The following is a 12,752-nucleotide window of genomic DNA, read 5'->3' as shown; positions in this document are numbered from 1 at the left end:
CGGGGATGTGGCTCAATGGTCAAGTGCCCCTGAGTTCAATACCTGGTACCCTACCCCCCCAAAAAATATAAACTCTTAGAAAGTAGTAGGGTAAAAATTAGGGGCTATGAGTAAGAACTAAGGGAAACGGGGAGATGTTAGCCAAAATGTACAAACTTGCAATTAAAATATGAATAACTAGCTGGGCATGGTGGCTTATACCTGTAATCCCAGAGGATCAAGTGGCTGAGGCAGGAGGATGGCCAGTTCAAAGCCAGCCTCAGCAATTTAGCAAGGAACTAAGCAATTTAGCAAGACCATGTCCCTAAATAAAATATAAAACATGTTAGGGATATGACTCAGTGGTTAAGCTCAAAATTTCAATTCCCAGTATACATATGTATTTCTGTGTGTGTGCACGTGTGCACGCGCTGGCACTGTACGATTCTTGGAGACCTAATGTTGACTTTAGTTAATAATAAAATGTTATATACTTGAAATTGGCTAAGAGAGTAGATCAAGAGTTTTCACTACTTAAAAACAGATAACTCTGTGAAGTGATAAATGTTAATTAACTTGACTGTGGCAATCATTTCACAATGTACACATATAACAAAGCATCACATTAGAGCCAGGGGTATAGCTCAGTGGTAGAGTGCCTGGCATGCACAAGGCCCTGGGTCCATCCCCAGCAACACAAAAACAAAAAACAAAAATCATCATGTTGTAATATATACAATTTTTGTCAATTAAACCCCAAAAGCTGAAAAAGGTAGATAAGTGTAATAAATTAACTCTTAAAAATGAAATTATGACACATTATAACATGGATGAATCTTGAAGACATTATGCTAAACAAAATATGCCAGTCACATAAGGACAAATATTGTATTATTCTATTTATATGATGTTCTTAAGAATATTTATGGAAAGCAGAATTATATATTGTGTGCATGTACAAATATATAACAATGTTAATACATATTACAATGCACCAATAAAAAGGAAAATAAAAATGAAAAATGAAAAAAATAATTGTGGAGGAATGGCAGAACAAGGTTATCATTAGTGGGTACAGAGCTTTGGTTACACAGGATAAGAAGAGTTTTGAAGAAGGACTGTGGTGATGATTGCAAAATAATGTGAATGTACTTAATGGCATGAATTGTATACTTAAAAAGGAATGACAGTTACCTGGGGTTGTGGTTCAGTGGTAGAGTGCCCACCTAGCATGCATGGGGCACTGGGTTTGAGCCTCAGTATCACATAAAAATAAAGATATTGTGTCCATCTAAGACTAAAAAATAAATATTTTTCAAAAATGGTTGACAGTAACTTTTATTATGTATCATTTACTACAATTTTTAAATAAAATTTGTCAACAAAGCTTTCCCATATTTGGGAAAAAATTGTCAGAAAGCATATAAAGAACATGAACCCAGAACAGAATCTTTTAAATTCAACAAATAATAAAACCATTACAAAACATGCAAGAGATGAATATTTTGCCAAAGAGGATATTCAGATGGCAACATGAAAATATTCAAATCATTAGTCATTAGGGAAATACAGATTGAAACCACAAAGAGATACCACTACATACCTATGAGAATAGCTAATGTCGGGTGAAAAAAAAAAAAAAACTGGCAAAACCAAGTGCTAGAGAAAATGTGGGACTAAACCTTTCATGAGAATGTCAAAATGGTAGAGCCACTTCACAAAACAGTTCAGCAGTTTCTAAGAATGTTAAACATAAACTTACCATATATCCCAGCAATCCAACTCTGGGAAATTGCTCTAAAGAAATGAAAACACAAAAAGTCGCATACAAATGTTTACATAGCAGCTTTATTCATAATTGCCCAAAACTGCAAAGAATCTAAAATGTCCTACAAATGGGGAATAGATAAAACAAATGGTAGTACATCCACACAATGGCGTATGACTCAGGAACAAGAACTAATGTTAACAACCAATGACATTGGTAAATCCAAATTTATTATTAGTAAATTGAATCTCAAAAAGTTATATCTGTATAATTCCACTTATATAACACTCTTCAAAACATAAACCATAAGGACAAAGACAAATCAATGATTACTAGAGGTTAGTTATAGAGGACTGGTTTTAACTATAAAGTAGCAGGAGTGAATTTGGTGGGGGTAGGCTAATAGGACCATTCCATACCTTGATTGTTATGGTTATTACATACCTCAATGCATAATTTATCAAAGCTTATATAACTGTAACCCAGAGTAAATTTTACCTTTTTTTTTTTTTTTTGCAGTAATAGGGACTAAATTCAGGGCACTCTATCAATGAGATACAACCCCAGAACTTTTTATTTTTTTTATTTTAAGACAGTCTTGCTAAATTACCCAGGCTGGCCTCAAATTTATAATTATCCTGCCTCTGCCTCCAGAGTAACTGGGATTATAGGTGAATGTCGATATGCCTGGTTCTAATGTAAATTCTAAGAATACAAGTTTAAAACTTGATGGTGTAAAATAAGCCTATATACTGTATGATTCTATTTATATGGCATTCATGCTAAAGCAAAAACACAGGGACAGAAAACAGATCAGTGGTTGCCAGGAACTGAAGATAAGGGATAAGAGTTGACAACAACAAGGCCTGCGGAGTTTTGGGGTGATAACAAATATTCTGTATCTGGACTGTGGTGGTGGTTCACTCACATATTAATGTGTCCAAGTCCACAGAACTTAAACTAGAAAGGGAAACTTTATACAAATTATCTTAATTTTTTAAAAAAGAAGAGGAAAAACATTCAATAACTAGCTTTAAGTCAGAAACAGTGGTGCACATCTGTAATCCCAGGTACTCAGGAGTTTTTAAAAAAACAAGATATGCTACAGGGGGAATATCTAGAATCTAAAATTCTTATCCCAACATGACTATATTTTAATTCTTCCATTTGATTTTGGCCAAATTATGTTCCTATGTTTCTCAATCACCCAGATATTTCTATTTCTCATCCTTGTTTACCAGAACCATTTAGGAATTTAAAAAAAAACTATTTTAAATATTAAATTATGAAATTCCAACTGGATATGGTGGCACATGCCTGTAATCACAACTACTCGGGATGCTGAGGGGGGGTATTGCAAGCTTGAGGCCAGCCTGGGCAACTTTCAAAACTCTGTCTCAAATAAAAAATAAAAAGGGATGAGGATGTAGTTCAGTGCTTGCCTAGTATGCTTGAGGTCCTGGGTTAAATCCCCAGCACTTTAAAAAAGGGTGCATGTATATGCATTTGTGTGTGTGTGTGTGTGTGTATAAATAAAATTCTATATGGTTGTAAAATGGCTTTGGCAGTCTCAGTACACAATTTTTTATTTTAACAGAATTACCTACCAGGAGAGCCTTATAATGTGATGTGAATTAAACTGGACCTCATTCAAGGAGACTATGAGAGCAAACTTTTAGCAAGACAATACCAGGATTTTTACAGAAAAAAAAAGAAAATGCATTTTAAGGACTTGATAACAGAGACAGGCACACAGTAGGTGCTTAATTAATGTACTTTTGTTAAGAAGGCAGTATAATGCAGAGGAAAGGGCCTGCATAGGGTTTTAATCACACTTGGCACCACCAGTTAATGTTGTCTTGGGCATAACCTGTCAACTTTCTGAGCCTATTTATTTTTCTTATGATATTAATCCCATACCAGTATAGCCACACTGAGAATTAAGGAGGTTTAACAGATTTCCAGAGCTTGTTGCAGTTTGTGCACAATTAGTAACTACCTCCTTCCATTGGCTGTGCCTGAATACAGTAGAAGTCCGCACTTTCCAGACAGAAGAGCCTATAGTCAGTAGCTTTCTCCTGTGTCACCTGATTCAGGATCTGGTTAGGTAAACTTTGGGTGCCAGCCTGAGAGGCAGAGGCAAGAGCAAGACTAAACGGTATATATTCATGGTCAAAGAATGGTATGGAAGTTTAGTGTAGGTAGCAAAGACTGAAGTAATGTAATGCCCACTCCTTACAAATATATCAACTCTGGATAAATGGCTAGGAACTGAAATTCTGTACAAGAAACAAAAATTCCTAGTAAAATGAGATCATTTCAGTTGTAATCTTCTATCCCAGACCCTTTACAAGAGTCTGTTATAACTAGGATCCTAAATGTATCCCAAAGGCCCATATGTTAAAAGACTTGATTTCAGGGTAAAGTAAAACTTCTAGGAGGTGGGGCCTGGTGGGAGATCCTTAAATCATTGGGATATTGAAAGGGATTGTGGGACTTCAGGCACTCCCACTTTTTTTTTTTTTTTTACTTTTGCTTCCTGGCCATAAAATGAAAGGTTTTGGTCACCACATGTACCAGCTTATCTATGCTATCTCACCAGAAAGCCAAAGCAATAGAGCCAATCAATCATGGACTGGAACTTTTAAAACTTTAAGTCAAAATAAGCCTTTTCTCATTATAAACTGATATCTCAAGTATTTTATAATAGTGACAGCAAGCTGACTAAGCCAGGCCCCTAGTAGTGCTTGGGCCTGATGCCCTTGTCTGATAGGGTAGGCCCTCCAAGAGGTGATAGTTAATTATATTTTAATGGGTAGCTTCCAGCCACTGAGAAAGGAGATAGCTGGTACAGTCCCAAATACAGCAACTCTCTCAAGGACACACTCTGAATAACTGGTATCAGAATTGTGGGATTCAAATGCTGATGCTGGATAAGGTCATACAAGGGCAAGGATCAGCCAGAGCACTTCAGTTAACGGAATTTCTCCAAATTCTCACATATACCAAGATGGGATTTGTCCCTAAAGCACCCAGCTGCCCTACCAACAGGTACCTAGTTTTCTCCTCCTACAATATAGTCTCTAACACACTTTAATACCAGCCAGGCTTATTTGTTTTCTTCTTCCCTTTATCCTATCTCCAGACCCTTGCACAGATATAAAAAGGCTCATCACTATTCCCATGTCCCCACTGCCACCGAAGTGAGGACCTATGAACTTGGAAGAAAGATGCATGGCCAGAAGCCCATTATAGGGATACCTTGGTGGTGATACCTCTCATTGAATGGTAAAGAAATCATCTTCCCTGCAGGGGCTCTACATCTACTAACAGTCTAGCCTTTATTTGTACATTCAGTGGTCTAAGAGGGCTTGTGGGAGGTCATCCTTAATATCAGCTCAACCTACAGGGTGGGATCCTGGGATTAAGAGTGAGGGATAAATTGTTAGCACCTGGGCTCTGCTGATATTTTCTCTTATAAAACACAGCAGGGATTAAGTAAAGTTCACTGGATTTGGCAACTGCAACCTCTCTAGAGAGAATGGAGGGAACAGTATTGGGAGGGGACACACAGCATGGGAAGTTTTTTTTTATATATATAGATATATATATATAGGTACTTCCGAGAGAACCAAACTCCATTTGTACTCCCCCATCCCATAGGAACCAGTGCTTGGTGGGGGAGGGGAGTGGGATCAGCTGATCAGTCACCAGCACTGTCATCACCATTGGCGGAGAGGTCGAGAACAGACATCATGGAATCAGACAGCTTGCTGGCGATTTTATCTGCAAATGAAGAAATAGATGCAATCTTTTGGTGACTGGCTTGCCAAAAGAAGGCCTACCTGAGCTGGCCTAAATGAAGCTTGGTCTGCACCAAGCTCCCAAAATGGCTCACATAATCCCCAAACATTAAACAAAACAACTGATGGGCTGTTGGAAGCCACTATTAAACCTCACAAGTAGAACCATTTATCAACCTGTGGACACCATAATATAACTTCTATCTCAAGAGTTTCAACTCTCAGGGCTCCAAATATTTTTGTGTCTTCCAAGAACCAAAATAGTAATTTTTTTATACTGTGTTGAACTTAGCACTCCATCCTTACCCTCAAAACAAAGCTCTCACCAGGCATGGCCATGCACACCTGTGACCCTAATGACTAGGGAGGTTGAAGCAGGTGGATCACAAGTGGGAGGCCAGCCTGGGCAACTTGTCAAGACCTTGTCTCAAAATAAAATATTAAAAGGCTGAGCATCGATGTAGCTCAGTGCCGCTCGCTAGGTTCAATCCCCAGTACCACAAAAACAAAACAAAAAAACAAAGCTCCCACAGCAAAAGAGCAACACAGCAGTAATAGCTTTGGGCCTGAATGCTCACAGCTCACATCTCTCATTTGTCCCATGATTCTTGAGGATTCCCTGAGAATGGGTTAGATCTCCTCACAGTACTTGTTGTCTCTTCAGAGTGATCACTCTGTACTGTCAAATGTCTGTTTTGTCTCCTCCACACTCTCTAATAAAACCAGAAGTTCAAGGGCAGTTTATTTCTGGAGTCCTAGGATTCCGTGTAGAGCCAGGCCAAGAATGAATGTTTGGTTATAAAATATGGCCTAGTTCAAAAAATAGGGCTGACAGGGCCAATCAACCCTACCTAGTTTACATTTTGCCTCCACTTATTACTAGCTGTCTCACCTTGAAAGTGTCACTGAATATCTCTGGGCCTTAGTTACCTCACTTACTACATGTGATATAAATCTTTTAGAATGAGTTAGTGAGGGTAAGCGCAACCATCCTTCAGTATCCATAGAGAAAGATTTGGAAGACACCAAATCCAGATTTGGTATTCTGAAGGCCCTTATATTAAAATGGTGTAGTATCTGTATATAAACTACACACATCCTCCTGAATGCTTTAAGTCATTTTTAGATAATACTTAATACAGGATAGGTACTATGTAAGTAGTTGTCATATCATGTTGTTAAGGAAATAATGACAAAAATATAGTATTTGTACATTCAATACAAGTGCAATTTTTTTTTCAAATATTTCTGATTTGTAGTTGGTTGAATCTGCAAGTACAGAAGCCACAGATATGGAGGAGCAAGAATAAAGCATGAAAACCTCAATGGGCCAGCTACACAATGGACCATCATTAAAATGAAGGTAAGGTCTTTCATGTATTGATATGGAAATATCCCTAAGACTATTGAACAGAAAAGTGATGGGGCAAAACCATGGGCTCAGTAGACTAGCATTTGAGTAGAAAAAACAACAGAGAATATATAGGTATTTTCTTGTGTATCAGGAAAGAGACACAAGAAACTAACTGGTTGCCTATGAGAGACCTAGATGACTAGCAGATAGGAAAGATGTTTTACTGTTTACAAAATCCTTTAGGATTTTGAGTGCAATGCCAAATGATAAAGTATAAATTATATAGCCTGTTAACTACCTAACACATAGAAAGTACCTGATAAATGTGGCCACATTTATACAAAGACTAGGCCACTGGTTTTCCAAGTATAGTCCCCAGAGGACCAGTATCAGTTGATTTATTCAATTAGAAACTCTAGGGAAGGGCTCTATATATCTGCCTTAACAAACCCTCCAGATGATTCTAGTACAAGCTAAAGTTGAGAACCACTATTCTAGTAGTTGAGCCCCTAACCCATGCCTGCCCCCCAACCCTAGCCTAGAGCTAGACACATGGATATGCTCATTCAGGAGCCTCTATTCCAGGCCCCAGACTGGACCTTTTCAGAGCAAAGAGTCAGCCAAGTACCCCCACCTGTACGCTTCTGCATCTTCTTCTTATTTTTCAAGGCAGATGCCAAAGCCTGACCCTGTTGCAAGGGATCGGTCTCCATGATCCTCTGCAGCATCGGACGGCGGTCCATTGGGCTGACATCCACCACACTGTTGTTCTTGGGACGGGGGTAGTCCACATTGCGTTTAGCCCACCCCATCTGATGGCGGTTTGGATTGGTGCAATACCCAGTGAGGTCTCCAATCTGGAGAGAGAAAGAGGATAATGGTGAGGTCCTGACCTCCAGAGGACCTCCAGAGACTTCTACAAAGGAGGAAGGAACAGGCTTAGTAAAGAATAGGAAGCCTATATCTGGGTATGATGACACACATCTGTAATTCAAACTACTTGGAATATGAAGCAGAAGAATCTTAAATTCAAGGACAGCCTGGGAAACTCAGACCCCGGCTCATAAATAAATAAATAAATAAATAGGAGCTGGATATGTAGTTCAGTGGTTGAGTGCCCCTGGATTCAATGCCCAATAAAGGGAAAAAATGGAGCCTAGAGTCATGCAAACCAGGCTCCAATTCTGGCTTCACCATATACTAGCAGGTGCTTAGTTAGCCTCACAACATCAGCTTGCTCCTTTGTCACATGGGAGTGAATAACAGGTAGCCTGTATGACTTTTACAAGAATAAAATGAGCTGGGTGTGGTGGTGCATGCCCGTAATCCCAGCGGCTCAGGAGGCTAAGGCAAGAGGATTGCAAGTTCAAAGCCAGCCTCATCAACTTAGTGAATCTTGGAACAACTTAACAAGACTCTGTCTCAAAATTTTAAAAAAAGGGTTGGGGATGTGGCTCAGTGGTTAAGTGCCTCTGGGTTCATCATCCCACCAAAAAGAATAAAATGAAAATCTAAGGTTACTTGATCAATGACAATTGTATTATAATGACACTTTGCTTAAGTTTTCTAAGGTCTAATTAAATTTAACAAATATTCTTGGAACCTATTATGTTCCCAGCTCTGTGTGGGAACAAAGAAAAAGAGTCAAACTCATTTCTACCTTCAGGGAGCAACCAAGCTAAAGAACATATAACAATCTATCTCATAAGCATGGCGTCTGCCCATGAGGGACTCATGGATGAGTGACAGATGATAACTGTCAACATACTACTGATGGGGAGGGTCCCTTCTTTCCCTCTTTCTTTGTTTGGTGGTGGTACTAGGGATTGAACCCTGGGGTACTTTATAAATGAGCTGTACCCCTGACCTTTTTGAGACAGGTTCTCCCCAGGTTACCAAAGCTGTCCTCCTATCTCAGCATCCAGAGTCACCAGTATTACAGGCATACACAACCATGCCCAGCAGTTAGGGTCATTGCTAACTAAACACTGGAAAAGCACAGAGCATACTTGGGGGGCACCAAAAAGGGAATGGGAGTGGCAGGAGTGAAAAATGTATGTGAGTACTACAAGTCAGTATTAACAGAAAGTTTATTATATGCCCAGTAGCATTCTAAGTTCATATATGAATATACATGTGAGTGTGTGTGTGTCTTAGTTTAAGTACATTCTTGGATATTTGTACAACCATAAAAATCACCTAACAATGCATCTCTCAGAACATCTCCCCATTGTGAGGCATCATATGTGACTATATTTACCCCTTTGTATATATGTGTTAATTAACTTAATCCTTCTAACAATGCTATGACAAACAAAGCACATGAGGTCACACATCTAACATGCAGTGGAGTAAATTAGAACCTAAGCAGACTAGCTCCAGAGCCCATGCATATGACCACCCACTTCCCTGTAGCAAAGAAAAGGCAAGAGATGGGACTTGGGTTGAGGGCAGAAGCACTATTCACGATGCAGTATACCAGGGAACTCCTTGCAGGTTTCTGAGGAAAAAGGGTGTGTTCTGGAGCTTAGGAACTCAGTGAAAAATATTACAACTTTACACAGATTTTCCCTTTAAGCAACGGGAATCCTCTAAAACTATGTGAAAACAAGAATAGTGTGATTCCTTCATAGCTGCAGACCACAAATTCCCTTCCAGACTAACTAGAGACTATGGTTTCCTCCTTGGACTGATTACATGCCCTATGGTGGCCCCTTTCTTTATTATTAATGTTCTAATATACAAACCTGCCTATGTCATTTCCCTGCCTAAGAAACCCTTCCAGATATATAACCATAAAAACAAAAGACAGCTCCTGAAATTAAGCATGTGGAACAATCTCCAAGATGAATTTGTACATGAATCAAGTAAAATGCAGAACTATATGAACAGCATTAAAATAGTTATCTGTAACTGCTTGTGTGAGTATATGTGCACATATAAATATGGAATAGCTCTGAAAAGACATCCAAAAGTCTAATAGTGACTGGCTCTAAGAAAGGGACAGGGTGATGAGACACAGAAACAAAGAGAAAGATTTACTTCTTGCTGTATAGCTTTTAGTACCTTTTAAATTTTAAAATATGATTTGTATTACCTATTTTAAAAATTTTTAAAAAGAAAAAAATTAATAAGCACAACAGAGGTGAAAATCCCTTTGAAGGCAGGTGCAGTGGTGCACACCACTAATCCCAGTGACCTGGGAGGTTGAGGCAAGAATATAGTAAATTCAAGGTCAACCTCAACAACTTGGGAAGACCCTGTCTCAAAATTTAAAAAAAAAAAGAAAAAAAGGCTGTGCACAACAATGGCACATCCCTGTAATCCCAGCAACGCCAGCACCTTGAGAGGCTAAGGCAGGAGGATAGCAAGTTCAAGTCCAGCCTCAGCAATTTAGCAAAGACTTAAGCAACTTTTTAAGTGGTGGTACTTGGGATTAAACCCTGGGGTACTTTATAAATGAGCTGTATCCTTCTTCTCTAACCCACAAACAGTATAGATGAGGGCTCTTAGAGTCATGCTGTCTTCAACCTTCACCCCACTCCCATTCCCATCCCTGCCAACACTCCATGTGCCACTCATCAGAGTGAAGATGTCTTTCTGAAATGCAGAGATGGGGGAACTGGAAGAAAAAGAGACTGGAAAAAACCACCTAGAGTCATCCATGCAAGTCTTGAATAACAGAACTCAGATAATAAGAACCTAATTCTATAGATGCTAGGGAGCCACGAATGGCATTTAATCAGAGGAGGTTAACATGGTCAGACTAGGCCATAAAAAACAGACCTGGGGCATATGTCTAGGTGAGTTGACTCTAGGATTATGTAAATGGTAGAAACATAGGGAAATTGACAGATTCTCAAGAGATTTTGAAGGGAAAAACCATAGGACTTGCTAGCTGACAGTTATAGCATCTTGGGTACTAAGTGGGAAAAAAAAGTCATTTGCAACTTAAAACAATTGAGTGACTAAATAGTGATACCTGTTCTATGGACTAGAACCAGGTCTGGGAAAAAAAGCTTGGAAGATTATCTCTCTTCTCCTTAGACCTATTATCATTTGGCAAAAGACACACCAGGTCAGGCATCCAGGAACCCACAGGGAGTATTTGAACCACTCACACCCACCTTGTAGGAGCTAGGCAAGACAGACTAACCCCTTTCTAGAATGTGGGTAGAGGAAAGGGTTGCCATGAAGAAAGAGGAGAGGTACCTTATATACGGTGGTTTTATTTTCAATGGCATCTGCTATTTTCACCATCGGAGAATGAAGCCACTTAATCTCCATTTCAAGCGGGTCTGTGTCGCCCAACAGCTCATCTGATTCTCCGGTGGCCAAGCCTTTAACAGAACCAAAACCATCATCAGGATCCTTGCTCCTCTCTGCTGTCAGCCCCTTGGTCAGGTGTCAGCAGAAAGGACATGTGGATGCTGCTCAGGGGAATCAAGTGGGGGAGAAGCTTCTCAGTCCTACTAAAAGGCTACATGAAGAATGATTAAAAGCATGAGTTTTATAATACGACATTCGCCTACTGGGGACTGGCCTCAGAGTCTTGGCTTGCTAATCTGAAAAATAGAAATTTCACAAGCCCTATACACAGAGGGCTGCTGTGAGACATGGCAGAGGAGCCCTATTATTGTTTAACCCAACCATGATGTTGCTCTATAACTGGAAACTACCAGGATTACCTCCCTAGGACCAGGACTCTCTGTTTCTTCTGGCCCATTGTCTGGAGTTGGTCTCCACTGTAATCTCAGATGTGCCAACTGCCTTGTGCCACACTATCCTCATACCTCCTATAGTTCTGCCCCCATTCCCTTCTTCCTAGTCCCTACTCACCCTTTAAGATTCAGTACTAGGACCAACTCATCCAAAAATGCTTCACTACTAAGCTCTCCCCCACCCTCTTCTCTATGTCCCAGACCTCAATCTTTTGCCTAAATGTACTCTCAGTGATGAAGCCCCACTTGTCCTCACACCCATCAAGAGTCAAGCATTATCCTGAAAACATGACCTCCCATCCCTCTCAAGTTCCCCCGGAGAGAAGTGAAAACTAAAGCTCAGAAAGGGGGAGGATGACCTGCCTAAAGCCACAGGGAGAATAAATAAGGAAGTAAACAAGTTCTCTCGTCCTCATTTGTAATAAAAGGAAATTAGAAAACCCAGAGAAGAAAATATCTGACCCTCCAAGAGAAACAGATACCAGAAGCTAGGTTACCAAGACATTCTCAACTACCTCACAGTGTCTACACATGGGTCCAGGGAGTCTTGGGACTGGATACAGAAAGAGGCTAGAGCCACAAAGCCAGGGCTTCAGAGGGTAGTGTCTTGTGCAAAGAAACTTTCTAAAAAGTTTCTGAAAGTCACACCTCTGTATAATAATCACCTTAATAATAGCTAAAATTTACTAAGCATTTATTTACTATATGCAAATTACTGTTCTACATGTCTTTTCCTTTCTCGTGTGCTAAGCATTGAACCCAGGGCTGTGAGCACACTAAGCCACTGAGCTACACTCCATAGCTATCTTTTACACAGTAAATAAATCCTTACCATTACTTACCATGGGTGCTGTTGTCACCATTTTACAGATGACATCATTGATACAGGGAGAAGTGAAATAACTGTTCAGCCTCATATAGCTAATAAGAAACAAAGCTTGGACTGAATGCAGGCAGTTCAACCTTTCAGCCACCTAGCTACTCAGAGCTGGGTGTCTTAGATAACAGGGAAGTAGAGCTGGTTCCAAGGCTACCTTTGCATGCCACTGTCTATGTGCCTTTTGGCAAACATTACCATTTTGTGAATTAGACACCTCACCAGCCAATGGGCATTAAGAAGGAAAGCC

The 12,752-nt window shown here is 39.8% G+C and overlaps 1 protein-coding gene across 2 annotated transcripts in view; it reads right to left on the bottom strand.

Moving 5' to 3' along the window:
- Positions 1-1,807: 1,807 nt before the first annotated feature.
- The window catches only part of Gnl3l (G protein nucleolar 3 like), a 35,686-nt gene continuing 24,741 nt past the window's right edge, over positions 1,808-12,752 (bottom strand). For both annotated transcript variants that reach the window (XM_013364956.4, XM_040281316.2), the window contains exons 14-16: positions 11,117-11,244; positions 7,539-7,761; positions 1,808-5,533 (exon numbers count right to left, since the gene is read on the bottom strand). In XM_013364956.4, coding sequence (XP_013220410.1) covers positions 5,451-5,533; positions 7,539-7,761; positions 11,117-11,244 — 434 coding nt within the window. In that variant the 3' untranslated portion in view covers positions 1,808-5,450. The remainder of the gene's footprint in view (positions 5,534-7,538; positions 7,762-11,116; positions 11,245-12,752) is intronic.

Source organism: Ictidomys tridecemlineatus, chromosome X (assembly GCF_052094955.1).
Source record: "Ictidomys tridecemlineatus isolate mIctTri1 chromosome X, mIctTri1.hap1, whole genome shotgun sequence".
NCBI lineage: Eukaryota > Metazoa > Chordata > Mammalia > Rodentia > Sciuridae > Ictidomys > Ictidomys tridecemlineatus.
Note: the sequence above shows the minus strand (reverse complement) of the source record. Positions and strands in the feature narration are given on the sequence as shown.